The sequence below is a fragment of the Bombina bombina genome, chromosome 6 (assembly GCF_027579735.1).
Source record: "Bombina bombina isolate aBomBom1 chromosome 6, aBomBom1.pri, whole genome shotgun sequence".
NCBI classification, from domain to species: Eukaryota; Metazoa; Chordata; class Amphibia; order Anura; family Bombinatoridae; genus Bombina; species Bombina bombina.
Window position 1 is genome coordinate 1,062,322,986 of NC_069504.1, and position 20,167 is coordinate 1,062,343,152.

Here is a 20,167-nt window from a genome sequence, read left to right on the forward strand (position 1 = left end):
ATGCTCTAACACATTAGAACTGTTTTGTATTAAATACCTGGATATTAAAAACTGCACGACCAATGCTCTTTTAGACAACATTCTAAAATTTTAAAAGTTGCTAAATATTAGGGAATAGAGTATATTACTCCTTTTGTCAGTGTTCTAGGTTCCTGCATTATGCCTCACCCCCTTTATCTAGAGGCAACATGGGAATACACACAATGCACATGGTTATGTGGAGGGCAGAAGAGCTGGAGGCAGTGGTGTTTTCAAAGGCAGGAAGCACTTTTTTGGGGGAGATAAATATTGCTTGTAGCTTAAAAGGGACATTCTGGTCAAAATTTAAATGCACATAAATTAATCATATCTTTGAACAGAAACATATTTGCAACATACATGAACTGACAAAAATGCTTCTAGCAAAGGTTATCACTGTTTTAGTGTAAACATTTTTCTCTGTACGTGCACGTGAAGCATAGGTAGATATCCTCAGTGCACCAGTGCTACAGCAGCTCAGAGTGTCCGATTGCTATAAAAAAGGTATCTTTGTGAGCATTTAAAGAATTTAAATGAACAAACAAAAAAGCAACATCATTGGACAAATTATAGTACCTCTTTCTCCAGGTTGTCTCCAGCATTCCTCAGTATCATTGCAATATCCTGAATCAGTTTTCCTTCATCTGAGGGAAATAAAACATTTGATTCTTGGCCATTACAGAAATAGTTACCCAATTCATAAAAAAAACAAAATTATGCTTACCAGATAAATTCCTTTCTTTCCTGGCAGGGAGAGTCCACAACTTTATTCCTTACTGTTGTGAAATACAACACCTGGCCACCAGGAGGAGGCAAAGACACCCCAGCCAAAGGCTTAAATATCTCTCCCATGTCCCCTATCCCCCCAGTCATTCTGCTGAGGGAACGAGGAAAATAAGGAGAAACATCAGGGTATAAAGGTGCCAGAAGAAAAACAAAAAGGGAGCCGCCCAAACAAAGAATAACTTACGGAAAGAAAGGAATTTATCCGGTAAGCATAAATTTTGTTTTCTTTCCATAAGCCAGGGAGCGTCCACAACTTCATTCCTTAATGTTGGGAAAACAATACCCAAGCTCCAAAGGACACTGAAGGAATAACGAGAGGGAAACAAAAAAGAGGCGGACCCCAATCTGAGGACACCACAGCCTGTAAAACCCTTTCTCCCGAAAGCTGCTTCAGCTGAAGCAAACACATCAAATTTGTAAAATTTAGAAAAAAGTATGTAAGGAGGACCAGGTAGCCGCCTTACAAATCTTATCCATTGAGGCTTCGTTCTTAAGAGCCCAGGAAGAAGCTACTGCTCTAGTGGAATGAGCCGTAATCCTCTCAGGAGGCCGTTTTCCCGCTTTCTCATAAGCTAGGCGGATGACACTCAACCAGAAAGACAGGGAAGACGTAGTGGCCTTCTGACCCCTATCTTTACCCACATAGATGACAAACAAAGATGACGATTGTCTGAACTCCTTAGTAGCCTGAAGGTAGAACTTCAAGGCACGAACCACATCAAGATTGTGAAGCAAACGTTCCTTCTCCAAAGAAGGATTGGGACACAAGGAAGGAACAACAATCTCTTGATTAATGTTGCAATCTGAAAACCACCTTAAGAAGGAAACCTAACTTAGTACATAAAACCGCCTTATCGACATAAAAAAGGGGGGTCACATTGCAAGGCAGAAATCTCAGATTTTGAGAGCAGAGGCAATAGCCAATAGAAACAGAACCTTCCAAGTTAACAGTTTAATGTCAACATTATGCATGGGCTCAAACGGAGCCTGCTGCAACACACGAAGAACATCATTGAGACTCCATGGCAAAGCCACCTTCCTAAACCCAGGTCTGATCCTAGTCAGGGCCTTAACGAAGGACTGCACACCCAGAAGCTCAGCTAATCTCTTGTGCAGCAACACCGACAGGGCCAATATCTGTCCCTTCAGGAAACTAGCAGATAGACCCTTCTCCAGTCCATCCTGGAGAAATGATAAAATTCTGGCAACTTTAACCTTATGCCAAAAAAACAAAACACGCTCCTCACACCAGTGCAGGCAAGTCTGCTACACCTTATGGTAGATGCGTTGAGTAACTGGCTTACGAGTTTGAATCAAAGTGTCAATGACACCTCTCTTGGCTAAGACTAAGCATTCAATCTCCACGCAGTTAGCCTCAGAGAATATAGACTTTGATGAAGAAAAGGACCTTGTATCAGGAGGTCCCTGTGACAAGGTAACCTCCACAGAGATGAGGACATCCCCACCAGATCTGCAAATCAAATCCTTCGCGGCCAGGATGGAGCAATTAGAATCACTGATGCTTGCTCCTGTTTGATGCGGGCCACCACAAAACGAGGGAGAAGAGGTAATGGAGGAAAGAGATACGAGTCTGAACCTCCATGGAACTGCTAGGTTATCTATTAGAAATGCTCGAGGATCCCTCAATCTCGACCCATACTTGGGTAGCTTGGCATTGAGACGGGAGGCCATGAGGTCCATCTTCAGCATCCCCCATCTGCTGCATATCTCTGCAAAGACCTCGGGGTGGAGAGACCATTCCCCCGGGTGAAAGGATTGCCTGCTGAGCAAGTCTGCTTCCCAGTTGTCCACACGCGGAATGTGGATCACTGACAGCGTACAGTTGTGGCCTCTGCCCATTCTAGGATTTGAGATACTTCTCTCATCGCTAAGGAACTCCTCGTTCCTCCCTGATGGTTGATGTACGCTACCGAAATTATATTGTCTGATTGGAATCTGATAAACTGGGTCGAACCAAGGAAGGGTCATGCCTTCAGAGCATTGAAAATAGCCCGAAGTTCCAAGATATTGATCTTAAGAGTGGACTCTTCCTGAGTCCACAGCTCCTGTGTCTTCCTGGCATCCCAAACAGCTTCCCAGCCGGATAGACTGGAGTCCGTAGTCACAATCTCCCAGGACGGTCTCAAGAAGCTTGTGTCTAGGGACAGATGATCTTGACAGAGCCACACGAAGTGGGACCGGAAAAGTTTGTGGGACCTTCCTGTCTTCATAAACCCTGTCTAATTTAGAGATCTTAGGTTCCTCAGACAGCTTAGCCTCTGGAACCTCTAGCGTAGACAGGACCTACTTCAGTAAAAATCGCAGATGTTCAATTTTAAATCTAAAGGAGGGTTCCTCCACCGGAAGAGGTTTAGTAATAGAAGTCGGACTCCGAAAGTTCACCCTCTGAAGTCAGAGGTTAACTCATCCTCGGATAGCTGGGACATACAAGCTAGATCCGATTGTAAATTCGACGAATCTAAATCAGAAGAACTATGTTTAACCTTTCTCTTACGTTTCCCAGAGATAGGTAGGGCACTCAGGGTCGCAGGTGCCGCTGATTGTAACTGCACGGTAAAGTCTTCAGGAAAAAGGCCCCCTCCAGATGGAGAAATAGACGTGCCGTGGGGAACTGCATGTGAAGCGGATATTATAACGGTGTGGTTTCCGGTTTGTGAGGTGTATGTTTAAAGGGACAGTCTACACCAGAACTTTTATTGTTTTAAAAGATAGATAATCCCTTTATTACCCATTTCCCAGTTTTGCATAACTAACACATTTATTATAATATACTTTTAACCTCTGTGATTATCTTGTATCTAAGCCTCTGCAAACTGCCCCTTTTTTCAGTTCTTTTGACAGACTTGCAGTCTAGCCAATTAGTGCCTGCTCCCAGATAACTTCTCGTGCACGAGCACAGTGTTATCTATATGAAATACGTGAACTAACACCCTCTAGTGGTGAAAAACTGTTAAAATGCAATCTGAAAGAGGTGGGCTTCAAGGTCTAAGAAATTAGCATATGAACCTCCTAGGTTAAGCTTTCAACTAAGAATACCAAGAGAACAAAGCAAAATTGGTGATAAAAGTAAATTGGAAAATTGTTTAAAATTACATGCTCTATCTGAATCATGAAAGTTTATTTTGGCCTAGACTGTCCCTTTAAGGTAGTGTTCCCATGTGGCTAACATTTCTGAGTATACGTCCATCTTATTATTTTTGATATAGTAGTATTCCTTGAGCACCAGAAACTTCGAAACCTTATGGGACCACATTTCCAGAGTTGGTGCCATCTTGCTTTTCCAATTCTCTCACTGAGAGGTTTATATGCTTACTTAAAACTCTAGTCCTCTCTTGAAGGGAACATACCCATTACAGGACTATCCAAATCTTCTGACACTTCTCTGCCATCCTACTCTAAGACGAAAGGCAAAGAAGGACTGGGGGGATAGGAGAAGTGGGAGGGATGTTTAAACCTTTGGCTGGGGTAACTTTGCCTCCTCCTGGTGGCCAGGTGTTGAATTTCCCAACAGTAAGGAATTAAGTCGTGGACTCTCCCTGCCTTATGGAAAGAAAATAGAAACATTTCACAGCACTTATAGCCATAAAATATGCAACAATTTTATTATGGAATGTTTTAGATCCACTGACGGTTACCAAATGAGTATTGATATGAAACCCAAAGATTTTCTTTTAAGATTCAGACAGAGCATCTTATGTTTAAACAAGTCCCCAATTTACTTCTATTAACAAATTTGCTTTGTTCCAATGATATTCTGTGTTGAAGAGATACCTAGGCAGGCATCTGGAGCAATTCATGGCAGGAAAGTGCTGCCATCTAGTGATCTTGCAAATGGGTAAAATTCTTGCAAAACTACTGCCAGATTGTGCTCCAGAGGTGGGTCAGCTCCTAAGCATACATCCCTGCTTTACAACAAAAGATGCCAAGAGAGCGAAGAAAAAAATAATATAAGTAAATTAGAAAGTTGTTTAAAAATCGCATGCTGTATCTGAATCATGTAAGAAATATTTTGGGTTTCATATCCCTTTACCTCAGAGTTATAGACTGCTCTTTACTGACAGTTTAATGCTCAGCTGTATATATCACTAGTTAGGCCTCATCTTGAATGTTGTATACAGAGTCTGAGTATATCCATATCCAGTAGTAGAGCATATAAAAAAAGCTACAAAAACTGTTTAAAAAAACTGGACACTTGGTAAAACAGAATGGTTATTACTCATCATGGATTTTACACCCGAGTCTGCAGCTCACTTCAGAGGCATACTTTAATTTTCACCAATCATAGGTGCTGGTTTGTGAAGCTGCCATCATGGAACCTCAAATATTTTTGCACAATGTGATAAAAAGTGGTAACTGATCTGTGATGTTACTAGCTTTTCCACAGTTTCCAGTTTTTGTATAAAGTTAAAAAAGTTACATAACATATTTTAAAACATGTCACATAAATGATATAAAGTAATGGAGCCACTGCAAAAATGTTAAGTTCCCGCTCTGTATTGCACACGCTTACTCAACGTGCACAATTTAGTGGTCAAAAAACCAATTGTGTCACTGATCCCTGTTCATCACTTCTGTCAAAGAGTGCATGAATCCCTACGCCCCAAGAAGGTAGTGCCCACTATGAAGATGTGGAGCTTAACTAAACAGTAAGGGGAAAGGAGGAAAAACAATATCACGTGACAAGTAACCCAGCTATTGTAGTCACGACCAAAAGTTTATTGTCCTTTAAAACAAATTATGCTTACCTGCTAATCTCATCGTGGGGAGGAGAGTCCACGGCTTCATTAATTACTTGTGGGAATTAAGAACCTGGCCAGCAGGAGGAGGCAAGGACACCCCAGCCAAAGGCTTAAATACCTCCCGCACTCCCCTCATCCCCCAGTCATTCTGCCAAGGGAACAAGGAACAGTAGGAAAAATATCAGGGTATAAATGGTGCCAGAAGAACAAAACTAAATTTAGGTCCGCCTACTGGAAATGAAATTATCAGGTAAGCATAATTTATGTTTTCCATCTAAAGAGGAGGAGAGTCCCCGGCTTCATTCATTACTTGCGGGAAACAAATACCCAAGCTCTAGAAGACACTGAATGAAAAAACGTGAGGGTAAAAAGGAGGCGGACCCTATTCTGAGGGCACCACAGCCTGCAAAACCTCTCTCCCAAAAACTGCTTCTGACGAAGCAAAAACGTCAAATTTGTAAAACTTTGTAAAAGTATGTAAGGAGGACCAGGTAGCCACCTTACAAATCTACTACACAGAGGCCTCATTCTTGAAGGCCCAAGAAGAAGCGACAGCTCTAGTTGAATGAACCGTGCTCCTCTGAGGAGGCTTATGTCCCGCTCTCTCATAGCCCAAGCAAATCATGCTCCTCAACCAAAAAGGACAAAGAAGTTGAAGAGGCTCTCTGCCCCTTGCGTTTCCCTGAATACACTAAAAAAAGAGATGTAGACTGTCTGAAATCCTTCGCAGCCTGAAGATAAAACTTCAAGGCTCGAACCACATCCAAATTATGAAGTAAACTCTCTTTAGGTTAGGACACAAAGGAGGAACAACTATTTCCTGATTGATGTTATGGTTAGACACAATCTTGGGAAGAAACCCCAAACCAGGACAAGTAAATCCTCCACACCTTATGATAGATGCGACAAGTGACCGGCTTCCTGGCCTGAACGAGTATCAAACACTCAGAGAATCCTCTCTTGGCTAAGACTAAGTGTTCAATCTCCACGCAGTCAGCCTCCGAGAATCTAGATTTTGATGTTGAAAGGGACCCTGTAACCAGCAGATCCCTGCGACAGGGTAACCTCCATGGCGTGGAAGATGACATCCCCACCAGATCTGCAAACCACATCCTCCGCGGCCACGCCGAAGCTTGCTCCTGTTTGATGAGGGCCACTACACAAGGTAGAAGCGGCAACGGTGGAAAATTGTAAACTGGGCTGAACCCCCAAGGTACCGCCAAGGCATCGACCAGCTCTGCCTGGGGATCCCTGGACCGCGACCCATATTTGGGTAGCTTGCAATTGAGTCTGGACGTCATGAGATCTATCTCCAGCGTCCCCCATCTGTGACAGATCTCCGCAAACACCTTGGGGTGGAGGGACCATTCCCCCGGATGGAAGGATTGTCTGCTGAGAAAATCCTTTTCCCATTTGTCCACACCCGGAATGTGGATTGCTGATAGCGAGCAGTTGTGGGACTCTGCCCATACCAATATCTGAGATACCTCCTCCATTGCTAGAGAGCTTCTCGTCCCCCTTGATGGTTAATGTAGGCCACCGAGGTAATGTGGTCTGTCTGGAATCTGATGAAGCAGAACGACCCCAGGAGAGGCCAAGCTTTCAGAGCATTGTGGATTGCTCGAAGTTCCAAAATATAAATCGGGAGGAGAGACTCCTCTCGAGTCCACCTTAATTGTGCCATCCTGGCACCCCAAACGGTTCCCCCCCCCCATCCTGTCAGACTCGCGTCCGTGGTCACAATCTCCCAGGACGGTCTCAGGAAGGATGTCCCTTGGGACAGCTGTTCTGGACGGATCCACCAAGAGAAGGATTCCCTCGTCCGATCGTCCAGAGAAATCTGTTGGGATAGGTCAGAGTGATCGCCGTTCCACTGCCTCAACATACACAGCTGAAGAGGTTTGAAGTGGAACCTGGCGAATGGAATGATATTGATGCTGGATACCATGAGCCCAATCACCTCCATACACTGAGCCACAGAGGGTCTTGAGGAGAACTGAAGGACAAGACAGGTGGACTCAATCTTCCTGCGTCACTGATCTGTGAGAAATATCTTCATGGATAGAGAGTCTATTATCGTGCCCAGGAATTCCACCCTGTTGCTGGGAACCAGGGAACTTTTTTCTGAGTTTATCTTCCATCCATGAGATTAGAGAAGAGCCCTTGAGTGTTCCTCTGCGAGACTGAACGACGGCCCCTGGACTAGGATGTTGCCTAGATAGGGCACCACAGCAATGCCTCTGGATCTTGCTACTGCAAGCAGCACCGCCAGAACCTTTGTGAAGACTCTCGGGCCGTAGCCAGACCAAAGAGAAGGGCCACAAACTGGAAGTGTTGGTCCAAAAACGCAAATCTCAGGAACCTGAAGTGATCCCTGTGGACTGGCACATGAAGGTAGGCATCCTTCAAGTCTATTGTTGTCATGAACTGTTCCTCTTGAACTAGGGGCAGAATAGATCTGATAGTTTCCATTTTGATCAATGAAATGGCCAGAAATTTGTTTAAACATTTTAGGTCCAAAATCGGGAAGAATATGCCCTCCTTCTTTGGGACCACGAAAAGGTTTGAATAGTACCCTAGACCTCTCTCTGCTGGTGGTACTGGTACAATTACTCCGAGAGAAGAGAGATCACTCATTCTAGAAAGGCGTCCCTCTTCTTTGGACTTGAAGACAGGTTTGACAGGAGGAATCTGCCCCTGTGCGGATGAGATCTGAACCCTATCCTGTAACCCTGGGCAATGACCTTTAGAACATCCTGCAACCAGACTTTTGAGAAGAGAGATAATCTGCCCCTTCTCGGTCCGTAGACCGGTCGGGGCCGCCCTTGGCAGGCTTCTTGTTCTGCTTGGACTTATTCCAAGACTGAGCTGGCTTCCAAGTTCCCTTGGACTGCTCCGCTTAAACGACGAACTATCCGCGAGAGGAGTCGTCGTATGCTTCGCGAGCATAAAGATAGCACCATCCACCCTAAGGGACAGTCCCCCATATCTCGAGCTGAGAGTCCGGTATGAGGAACAGTTTCTTAAAAGAAGAGGAAGGGGAAAAGGATGAACCCAATTTCTCCCAGTCATTCTTAATAATGTTAGCCATCTTAACAGGAACCGGGAAGGTCTGAGGCACCACCCTATCCACATATACTTTATCAAGTTTAGGAATCGAAGGTTCCTCCGGTAGCTTCGGTTCCGGAACCTTCAGCGTAGCAAGCACTTGCTTCAGTAGAAAGCGTAAATTTTCCATCCTAAACCTAAAGTCTGGTTTCTCCGCAGCCAGAGGTTTACATGACCCAGACTCCGACCCAGAAGGAACTTCCTCCGAATAGTCTGAGTTGTCCTCATGAGCAGATAATATTTTCGAGATATCCATTGAAGTAGATGACCCCTGGGCTGGGCCGCAATATTTACCCTACATTTGCACTTAGCAGAACGTGGTAAGGCACTAATCATCACAGACACCACCATTTGCTGCTGATTCGCAAAAACATAAATTATGCTTACCTGATAATTTCCTTTTCTTCTGATGGAAAGAGTCCACAGCTGCATTAATTACTTTTAAGAAATAAGAACCTGGCCATCAAGAGGAGGCAAAGACACCCCAGCCAAAGGCTTAAATACTCCTCCCACTCCCCTCATCCCCCAGTCATTCTGCCGAGGAACAAGGAACAGTAGAAGAAATATCAGGGTGAAAGGTGCCAGAATAATAAGGACGCCCCACATAAAATGACGGGTGGAGAGCCATGGACTCTTTCCATCAGAAGAAAAGGAAATTATCAGGTAAGCATAATTTATGTTTTTCTTCTTAAATTAAAAAAGTCCACAGCTGCATTCATAACTTTTGGGAAAACAATACCCAAGCTATAGAGGACACAGGAGGGTACAATAGGCAGCCTATACTGAGGGCACCAAGCCTGAACCTCTACCCGATAATTTTCTCGGCTTCGGACGAAGCAGGGTTTTTTAAGAGGAAAAGCCCCAATGACACTGACTTGCAGTTAGTCCAGAATCCAAACTAGAGACCGCAACGGATTCGACTGAGCCAACAGTCCTCTTGGAGACACTGTCGCCCAAACAAACAGTCCTCCACCGCTCATCTCCACAAATGGAGACACCAGCCGAAACCCCAAAGTGAATAAGGCAAAGGAGAAACAAGGAAACCAAAGGTCCGCCAAAAACAAAAAAAGAACACCTCCACGAGTGAGCCCAGCTCACAGAGCCCCAAAGGGGACCAAACAGGTAAAGGAGGCCACGCCTATACCAAGCGAAACCCAGGATAAGAAACGCGTAGAGACTTTCCTTTCCACCACGTTCCTGTGACACCGGGTTCTACGTCGGAGTATCCCCTTGTCCGGTGCGGTTTCCTGTGGCGTTCCGGAAGCCCTACAGAGCAGCGCTAAGACGGGGTGACGAACAACTTATCCACGGTAGCCGGTGAATAACACTGAAGTGGTGACTGTGCTTATTATATTTAGATACATTATACGTGTTATTTTAACGCGCTTTTAGTTTTATATAAATAAAACTGTGTTACTCTTAGAGTGGTATGCGCTCTCTGTTCTTTCTATTTCTGCAGTTCATTTTGGGAGCAGGAGCACAGCCCTGATATCCACACCAGAGCAGCAGAAGATAAAGGCACTAAGCCTACCCAGCTCCGGAAAACTCTGAGCTAAACAAAGTCCCCGCAGGGACCAACCATCACCCAGAAACACAGATCCCTAAAAGGAAATCCAACTCACCCAGAGACAATGGAAGAAGACCCAAAGGTCTCTTCTAACTCAGACTGTACACGTCAAAGAGTAAGAGCTGCATCTAGATACACTACAAACAGTTTAGGCGTACACCTGCAAGGTGTCAAAAGCTGCAACTGATTTCAAACTAGAAACCTTTCCGAGTGCTAGACAGCTATCCTGTACAAGCTGATGGATCAAGCCCAAAAGGACAATCCAGAGGCCTAAAAATTAAGGGCAAACCGCTCAACTGCGGTAAGGGGCATTAAGCCCTCCACCACATGGGGGAGGAAAACTCTTAGTTCTGATGAAATCAGATGTCAGAGTAACGCAGCGGAAAACTCCCCTGTCCAGCCATCTATGACTGAAGGTTCTAAGGACTGAAACAATCCGTCCCACCTCATGGACCCACAGGTCCTCTCAAATGCTTAGTTGAACATGAAAAACAATGATAACCTGAGCACTCTGCGCTTCCACCGAACCACCCATGCAGAACAGCGCAACGTGTCTGAACAGCCGCAAGACCGAACAAACCCGACAGGACCAGCTTGCACCTAGGGTCCTACCGCCAAGCTGCATAAAATCTCCCTCACAGGGGAAAAAACAGAAAACAGACATTTTTAACATAGGCCTAACATGTCCAAAACAACTTCCGAAGAAGTAAGAAAGAGTATCAATCCCAGAAGGTTCCCAAAGGAAACAAAAACAAATAAGACATCCCATCGGATATAAATAAAATATAAGGCAACCCGGAGGTTAACGCCCAAAAAGACACAGGCCTACCCGCAGGACCAAACGGAGCCATAAATTTAAAAACTGGGAAAGATCTCAAACAAATGACAATCAGGAGATTACTTCATCCTCACATGTCTAATGAGGTGCACCATATGAATTAGCAGACAGAAAATCCCTGTATCTGGTAACAATAGGGTCATTCAATAATTGAAAAACATGTCTGTGCAATACGCAAAGGTGTGCAATCCTGTAATGAAAGGCACAACACTCAGGGACAGTTACACCCACGGGGAACTGTAGAGGCCCTCCCCAAGGCGGAAGGCCCGGGACAATAGGGCACAAGCACATTCTCAAATAAACGTCTGGACTCTGCAGACGAACAATCGCCAACATTACGGGGAAGCGAAAATGTGCTGCAACCTCCGGGGGGGGGGGGGGGGGAACATGCCACCCTATATGGAGGAATCAGAAACTGGGTCACCCGCATGTGTAGAAGTATGAATTGGTAGGGAACTCACCTCTCGGAAGACAGGACCCCCAGAGGGGGATGGCTCAGCAGTCCCTTGATTCCCCAAGTCCGAGGAACCAGGCGCTCTGAAATGGCATTAGGAACAAAACTGGTTGACATGTGTCAACGAGGCCAATCCGGATTCGTCACCGGACACAGAATCTGAAATCAAAATAGTCTCAGTATCAGAATCCTCCGTAACTGAATCTGAAATTAGCACAGTCTCAGCATCAGAATCTTTCATAACTGGATAGAGGATATATAAATATGGAGTTAAGTAGTAAAAACAAAAACGGCACCCGACACCCCCAATGGCTGGGGCACTCACCACCTATGACCAGACCCTTGCGGACCAGAAAATTTCCTTCACAACACGGTCGGGAATGCGGAAATGGAAAACAGAACGTAACCACGCCCGAACACAAGGTGAACCGTACAGTCCAAAAAAGCGCGCCCAACCAAAAGGCTGCATCACTTCCAAAGACCTCAATGTTCCAAACCACTAGCCCATAAACATCACACATAAGCAGGTTGAATCACATAACAAACATGATTATAAACCCCCCTGTTCAATAACCCCCCTCAGGAGATATTAACCCTTGATTCCAAGATACTACAAGAGACTCACTGAGACCCTTATGATATTTAGTTAGACCCGCAAGGTGGTAGCCTCTCGGAAAACCTTCACATTACAGTACATTGAGAATAAAGTAAAATGAAACAATCTTACCAGAATCTACACCATGGAACACGGCCTTTCAAGTGTGACGGATAGTAGCATCGCCTCTGCCATGGACTTGAGAGAAAAAAGCAGGCAGTGGAGCGAAGTTAGACAACGCTAATTGCTTGAGGAGCTGTTAATCTGAGTCAGTATGGTTTCGCAGAAAGACTCTCCCTGCATCTCCGGAGTCTAACTTTCATCACTGAGAGACTGACAGGACTACTTAAAGCTCCTGTCCCATGCCAAAGAGTACTACCCTCCATAAGAGACAAAAAATTAAAAATTCTGACACTTCTCTGCCATCCTCCTGGGATGAAAGGCAAAGAATGACTGGGGGATGAGGGGAGTGGGAGGAGTATTTAAGCCTTTCACTGGGTTGTCTTTGCCTCACCAACCATAGAAAAAAACGCTTTGAGTGCAGAAAGCAGGCAGCAAAACTTGTCAACGCTGATTGCTTATGGAGCCGTTAATGTGAGTCGGGATGGTTTCGCAGAAAGACTCTCCCTGCATCTCCAGACTAACTTTCACCCATGCTCTCACTGAGAGGCTGACAGGGCTACTTAAAACTCCAGTCCCATTTCGAAGAGTACTACCCTCCATAAGAGACTACTCCGAATCTTCCGACACTTCTCTGCCAACTTCCTGTGATGAAAGAATGACTGGGGGATGAGGGGAGTGGGGGAGGTATTTAAGCCTTTGGCTGAGGTGTCTTTGCCTCCTCCTGGTGGCCAGGTTCTTAATTCCCACAAGTAATGAATGAAGCCGTGGACTCTCCTCCCCTTTAGATGGAAAAGGAGGGCTAATACAATAGTGCATAGACTAAACAACAAACATTACAAGGAAAGACTTAATACTGGTAATATGTACAGTTCAGAAGGGAGAGAAGTGATGATAGAAACTAAACGTGTATTAGTTTTTATGTGAAGCTCCTTCGTTTGCAGTTATGTACAGAGGTCTGTCGATTCATGTGTACAACTTCCCCTGTAAAGTCCTAATAGAACATCACTAAATGATTGGTATTTAATGCCCGACTTGCTGGCACTCACATCAAACAGGCTTGTAAAATCCACTGTTAAACTTAGAATAAGGAGGTGGTAGTCTAGAGAACCCCAGCCATCTTCTAGTCATTTATACTTCAGCTTCTGAGCAGTGCAGTGGTGCATGCCTGTGTCAGCTTGCTGTGCTGTTTTTTTTTTTGCTGTAAAATTCTGCAGAATCAGAGTTTTTCTTGCGGTGCAGTGTATATTTTTTTCACTCTGGGGTCCAGGCAATTTTTCTTTATATTAGTATTAGTGTTGTAGCTTAATAATATAGCAGTGGGGGCATAGCTATGACTAACAGTTACGTAGGTCTGCTGCAATTATTGGGGGGGGGGGGAAATTAATGTAGGGTGCAGAAACATTCTATTTTCTTGCAGTTTTAAACTGCACATTTAGTTTAGTTTAGATTATATTGCTGTGGGGTGATAGCCTGGACTTTTAAGTAGGCCTGATGTATTTTGTTTTTTTTTGGGGGGGGGGGGACCATTGTACACTAGATTATTCTTTGCGTAAATGTTTTGTAGACGATCCATTTATATAGGCCACCTGGGAGTGTTTTTGTAACAATCTATAGTTTTGCTTATTTTTTTTATAACATTGTGCTGATTTTCAGACTCCTAACCAAGCCCCAAAGTGTCAGATGTATACATGCATTTACAGACTACTGCTGGCGCTTGTTTGTCTAATCTGTCTTTTTTATATGCAGGGAAGGGGAGGTGGGTCTGCTCCCAGCCCCTTTCACTGGATGTTCCAGCTCACCTCATCAACAATGCTAAACTTAGAGCTTCTAAGTAAGTTTTTAAAATGTTTTATACTGAATTTTTAGATCAGTATCTGTGCATATTCTTCTTTATAGTAGTTTCCATTACATGTAGTTATATGAAAATTGGTGTATACTGTCCCTTTAAGTTTAATCCTTTGAATGCAGAAACATTTCTATTTTCTTGCATTTAACTGCACGTTTAGTTTATTAATAATTATATTGCTATGGGGCCATAGCCTGTGATTGATAGGTAGGCCTGCTTGGCTTATTTGGAGGGTACATTTAAAATAAATAAACTAACCCTTTTTGTGGATTTTTTTTTTCTATTTTCTTGCAGTTTACTGCACATTTAGGGGACATGGAACCCAACATTTTATTTCATGATTCAGAGTGATGGCAAACCTTTGAGATTGAGTGCCCAAACTGCAATTTAACCTGAATACAGAGGGTTTTTTTTTTTATTAGTAAAACAACTGTCTGAGCTAATTAACAGATTTTGCCTCAAAATAAAAATACAATAAAAGAGGTTTTAATTGAGAGAAAGAGAAAAAGAGAGAAAGAGAGAGAGAGAGAGAGTTCAAAGGTAGTTTAACAGGGGCACCAGTACTTGTGTGATTTCTGCATTTTAATAACCTCTACCTTCCCAGCTGCTAAACACTATGTTGCTCATGTGCAAACACATGAGCAGTAAGAAAATAATTGAAATCCTAAAAACATCCTCATTTTATCTTCAAAGATGACCTCTGAGAACTTTGTGCTTGTGCATTGAGCAACCACTTGATGCTGGTGAGAGAAAAGTAATTAAACAATTTCACAATAAGAAATGAGGCTGACATTTATTTGTTTTAAAAGATAGAGCAGTGATAGCCATACCAACACAGATACAATAAAACATATAGTACAATAAAAAGAGTGTGCATGTCAAATGGTCAAAGTCACAAGGCACATCCCATACCACAGTCATAAACAAGACTGCTGGTGTAGCACGAATCACCTGCCAGGAGCCTACACGCTAGAACATTGCTTTACGGTACGTGTAAAGTGCACCATCACTTTAAAATTACAGTATCTCACAAAAGTAAGTACACCCCTCACATTTTTTAAAAATATTTTATTATATCTTTTCATGTGACAACACTGAAGAAATGACACTTTGCTAAAATGTAAAGTAGTGAGTGTACAGCCTGTATAACAGTGTAAATTTGCTGTCCCCTCAAAATAACTCAACACACAGCCATTAATGTCTAAACCGTTGGCAACAAAAAGTGAGTACACCCATAAGTGGAAATGTCCAAATTGGGCCCAATGAGCAATTTTCCCTCCCTGGTGTCATGTGACTCATTGTTACAAGGTATCAGGTGTGAATGGGGAGCAGGTGTGTTAAATGTGGTGTTATCGCTCACACCTCATGGCAAAGAGCTCTCTGAGGATCTGAAAATTGTTGCTCTTCATAAAGATGGCCTAGGCTATAAGAAGATTGCCAAGACCGTCAGAGCAGTAGCACAGTGGGCAAGACCATACAGCAGTTTCACAGGACAGGTTCCACTCAGAACAGGCCTCGCCATGGTCGACCAAAGAAGTTGAGTGCACATGCTCAGCGTCATATCCAGAGGTTGTCTTTGGGAAATAGACGTATGAGTGCTGCCAGCATTGCTGCAGAGGTTAAAGGGGTGGGGGGGTCAACCTGTCACTACATCAAATTGGTCGTCCCAGAAGGAAGCCTCTTCTAAAGATGATGCACAAGAAAGCCCGCAAACAGTTTGCTTAAGACAAGCAGACTAAGGACATGGATTACTGGAACTATGTCCTGTGGTCTGATGAGACCAAGATAAACTTATTTGGTTCAGATGGTGTCAAGCGTGTGTGGCGGCAACCACATGAGGAGTACAAAGACAAGTGTGTCTTTCCTACAGTTAAGCATGGTGGTGGGAGTGTCATGGTCTGGGCCTGCATGAGTGCTGCCGGCACTGGGGAGCTACAGTTCATTGAGGGAACCATGAATGCCAACATGTACTGTGACATACAGAAGCAGAGCATGATCCCCTCCCTTTGGAGACAGGGCCGCAGGGCAGTATTTCCAACATGATAACAACCCCAAACACACTTCCAAGACGACCACTGCCTTGCTAAAGAAGCTGAGGGTAAAGGTGATGGACTGACCAAGCATGTCTCCAGACCTAACCCTATTGAGCATCTGTGGGGCATCCTCAAATGGAAGGTGGGGAACGCAAGGTCCCCAACACACACCAGCTCTGTGATGTTGTCAAGGAGGAGTTGAAGAGGACTCCAGTGGCAACCTGTGAAGCTCTGGTGAACTCCATGCCCATGGTTAAGGCAGTGCTGGAAAGTAATGATGGCCACACAAAATATTGACACACTGGGCCCAATTTGGACATTTCCACTTAGGGGTGTACACACTTTTGTTGCCAACGGTTTAGACATTAATGGCTGTGTGTTGAGTTATTACAATGTATACAGGGTGTACACTCACTACTTTACATTGTAGCAAAGTGTCATTTCTTCAGTGTTACATAAAGATATAATAAAATATTTACAAAAATGTGAGGGTGTACTCACTTTTTTGAGATACTGTACATACTCTATATCTTTAAATCGTTTAATTTTGATTTTACTGTCCCTTTAAATGCCTGTTCTCATCTCATATCCCTTGCTAAGGCCAATTTTTAACAGTTCTGAATGAGACAATAAATTAAAGGGACACTGAACCCAAATTATTTCTTCCGTGATTCAGATAGAGCATGAAATTTTAAGCAATTTTCTAATTTACTCCTATTATCAAATTTTCTTCATTCTCTTGGTATCTTTATTTGAAATGCAAGAATGTATGTGTAGATGCTGGCCCATTGTAGGTAAACAACCTGGGTTGTTTTTGCTGATTGGTGGATAAATTAATCAACCAATAAAAACGTGCTGCCCAGAGTACTGAACAAAAAAAAAAAAAAAAAAGCTTAGATGCCTTCTTTTTCAAATAAAGATAGCGAGAAGACGAAGACAAATTGATAATAGGAGTAAATTAGAAAGTTGCTTAAAATTGCATGCTCTATCTGAATCACAAAAGAAAAAATTTGGTTTCAGTGTCCCTTTAAGTATCTTTTATATCTATCTGTAATTGCTCTCAGTAAAAGATTAGATAAGGAAAAAGTAAATTTATGCTTACCTGATAAATTGATTTCTTCTATGGTAAGACGAGTCCACGGATTCATCCTTTACTTGTGGGATATTATCCTCTTGCTAACAGGAAGTGGCAAAGAGCACCACAGCAGAGCTGTCTATATAGCTCCTCCCTTAGCTCCACCCCCCCAGTCATTCGACCGAAGGTACGGGAAGAAAAAGGAGAAACTACAAGGTGCATAGGTGACTGAAGTTTAAATCAAAAAACATAATTAATGCTTACCTGATAAATTTATTTCTCTTGTAGTGTATTCAGTCCACGGGTCATCCATTACTTATGGGATTATATCTCCTTCCCAACAGGAAGTTGCAAGAGGATCACCCAAGCAGAGCTGCTATATAGCTCCTCCCCTCACACGTCATATCCAGTCATTCGACCGAAACTAGACAAGAAAGGAGAAACCATAGGGTGCAGTGGTGACTGTAGTTTAAATAAAAAATTTAGATCTGCCTTAAAAGACAGGGCGGGCCGTGGACTGAATACACTACAAGAGAAATAAATTTATCAGGTAAGCATAAATTATGTTTTCTCTTGTTAAGTGTATTAAGTCCACGGGTCATCCATTACTTATGGGATACCAATACCAAAGCTAAAGTACACGGATGATGGGAGGGACAAGGCAGGAACTTTAAACGGAAGGAACCACTGCCTGTAGAACCTTTCTCCCAAAAACAGCCTCCGAAGAAGCAAAAGTGTCAAATTTGTAAAATTTTGAAAAAGTGTGAAGTGAAGACCAAGTTGCAGCCTTGCAAATCTGTTCAACAGAGGCCTCATTCTTAAAGGCCCAGGTGGAAGCCACAGCTCTAGTGGAATGAGCTGTAACTCTTCCAGGAGGCTGCTGTCCAGCAGTCTCATAGGCTAAGCGTATTATGCTACGAAGCCAAAAGGAGAGAGAGGTAGTCGAAGCTTTTTGACCTCTCCTCTGTCCAGAGTAAACGACAAACAGGGAAGAAGTTTGACGAAAATCTTTAGTTGCCTGCAAATAGAACTTCAGGGCACGGACTATGTCCAGATTATGTAAGAGTCGTTCCTTCTTTGAAGAAGGGTTAGGACACAGTGATGGAACAACAATAGAAACTACCTTAGGTAAGAACCCAGGTTTAGTACGCAGAACTACCTTGTCTGAATGGAAAATCAGATAAGGAGAATCACAATGTAAGGCAGATAGCTCAGAGACTCTTCGAGCCGAGGAAATAGCCATCAAAGACAGAACTTTCCAAGATAACAGCTTAATATCAATGGAATGAAGGAGTTCAAACGGAACACCTTGAAGAACTTTAAGAACTAAGTTTAAACTCCACGGCGGAGCAACAGTCTTAAACACAGGCCTAATCCTAGCCAAAGCCTGACAAAAGGCCTGAACGTCTGGAACTTCTGCCAGACGTTTGTGTAGAAGAATAGACAGAGCAGAAATCTGTCCCTTTAACGAACTAGCAGATAAGCCCTTTTCTAAACCCTCTTATAGAAAAGACAATATCCTAGGAATCCTAACCTTACTCCATGAGTAACTCTTGGATTCGCACCAGTATAAATATTTACGCCATATCTTATGGTAAATTTTTCTGGTAACAGGTTTCCGAGCCTGTATTAAGGTATCAATAACCGACTCCGAGAAGCCACGCTTTGATAGAATCAAGCGTTCAATCTCCATGCAGTCAGCCTCAGAGAAACTAGATTTGGATGATTGAAAGGACCCTGAATTAGAAGGTCCTGCCTCAGAGGCAGAGACCATGGTGGACAGGACGACATGTCCACTAGGTCTGCATACCAGGTCCTGCGTGGCCACGCAGGCGCTATCAGAATCACTGATGCCCTTTCCTGTTTGATCCTGGCAATCAGTCGAGGAAGCATCAGGAATGGTGGAAACACATAAGCCATGTTGAAGACCCAAGGGGCTGTCAGAGCATCTATCAGCACCGCTCCCGGGTCCCTGGACCTGGATCCGTAACAAGGAAGCTTGGCGTTCTGGCGAGACGCCATGAGATCCAGTTCTGGTTTGCCCCAACGATGGACCAGTTGAGTAAACACCTCCGGATGGAGTTCCCACTCCCCCGGATGAAAAGTCTGACGACTTAGAAAATCCGCCTCCCAGTTCTGTACGCCTGGGATGTGGATCGCTGACAGGTGGCAAGAGTGAGACTCTGCCCAGCGAATTATCTTTGAGACTTCTAACATCGCTAGAGAACTCCTGGTTCCCCCTTGATGGTTGATGTAAGCCACAGTCGTGATGTTGTCCGACTGGAATCTGATGAACCTCAGTGTTGCTAACTGAGGCCAAGCTAGAAGAGCATTGAGTATTGCTCTTAACTCTTGAATATTTATTGGGAGGAGTTTCTCCTCCTGAGTCCACGATCCCTGAGCCTTCAGGGAGTTCCAGACTGCGCCCCAACCTAGAAGGCTGGCATCTGTTGTTACAATCGTCCAATCTGGCCTGCGAAAGGTTATACCCTTGGACAGATTGACACGAGAAAACCACCAGAGAAGAGAAACTCTGGTCTCTTGATCCAGATTTAGTAGGGGGGACAAATCTGAGTAATCCCCATTCCACTGACTTAGCATGCATAATTGCAGCGGTCTGAGATGCAGGCGCGCAAATTGCACTATGTCCATTGCCGCTACCATTAAGCCGATTACTTCTATGCACTGAGCCACTGACGGGCGTGGAATGGAATGAAGGACACTGCAAGCATTTAGAAGTTTTGATAACCTGGACTCCGTCAGGTAAATTTTCATCTCTACAGAATCTATAAGAGTCCCTAGGAAGGAGACTCTTGTGAGTGGTGATAGAGAACTCTTTTCCACGTTCACCTTCCACCCATGCGACCTCAGAAATGCCAGAACTATCTCTGTATGAGATCTGGCCCTTTGAAAGCTTGATGCCTGTATCAGGATGTCGTCTAGATACGGAGCCACCGCTATGCC

The 20,167-nt window shown here is 43.9% G+C and overlaps 1 protein-coding gene across 1 annotated transcript in view; it reads right to left on the bottom strand.

Moving 5' to 3' along the window:
* Positions 1-20,167, bottom strand: part of BCL2L14 (BCL2 like 14) — a 352,635-nt gene that overhangs the window by 47,442 nt on the left and 285,026 nt on the right. The window contains exon 4 of the mRNA XM_053718917.1: positions 595-662. Within this exon, the coding sequence (XP_053574892.1) occupies positions 595-662 (68 nt within the window). The remainder of the gene's footprint in view (positions 1-594; positions 663-20,167) is intronic.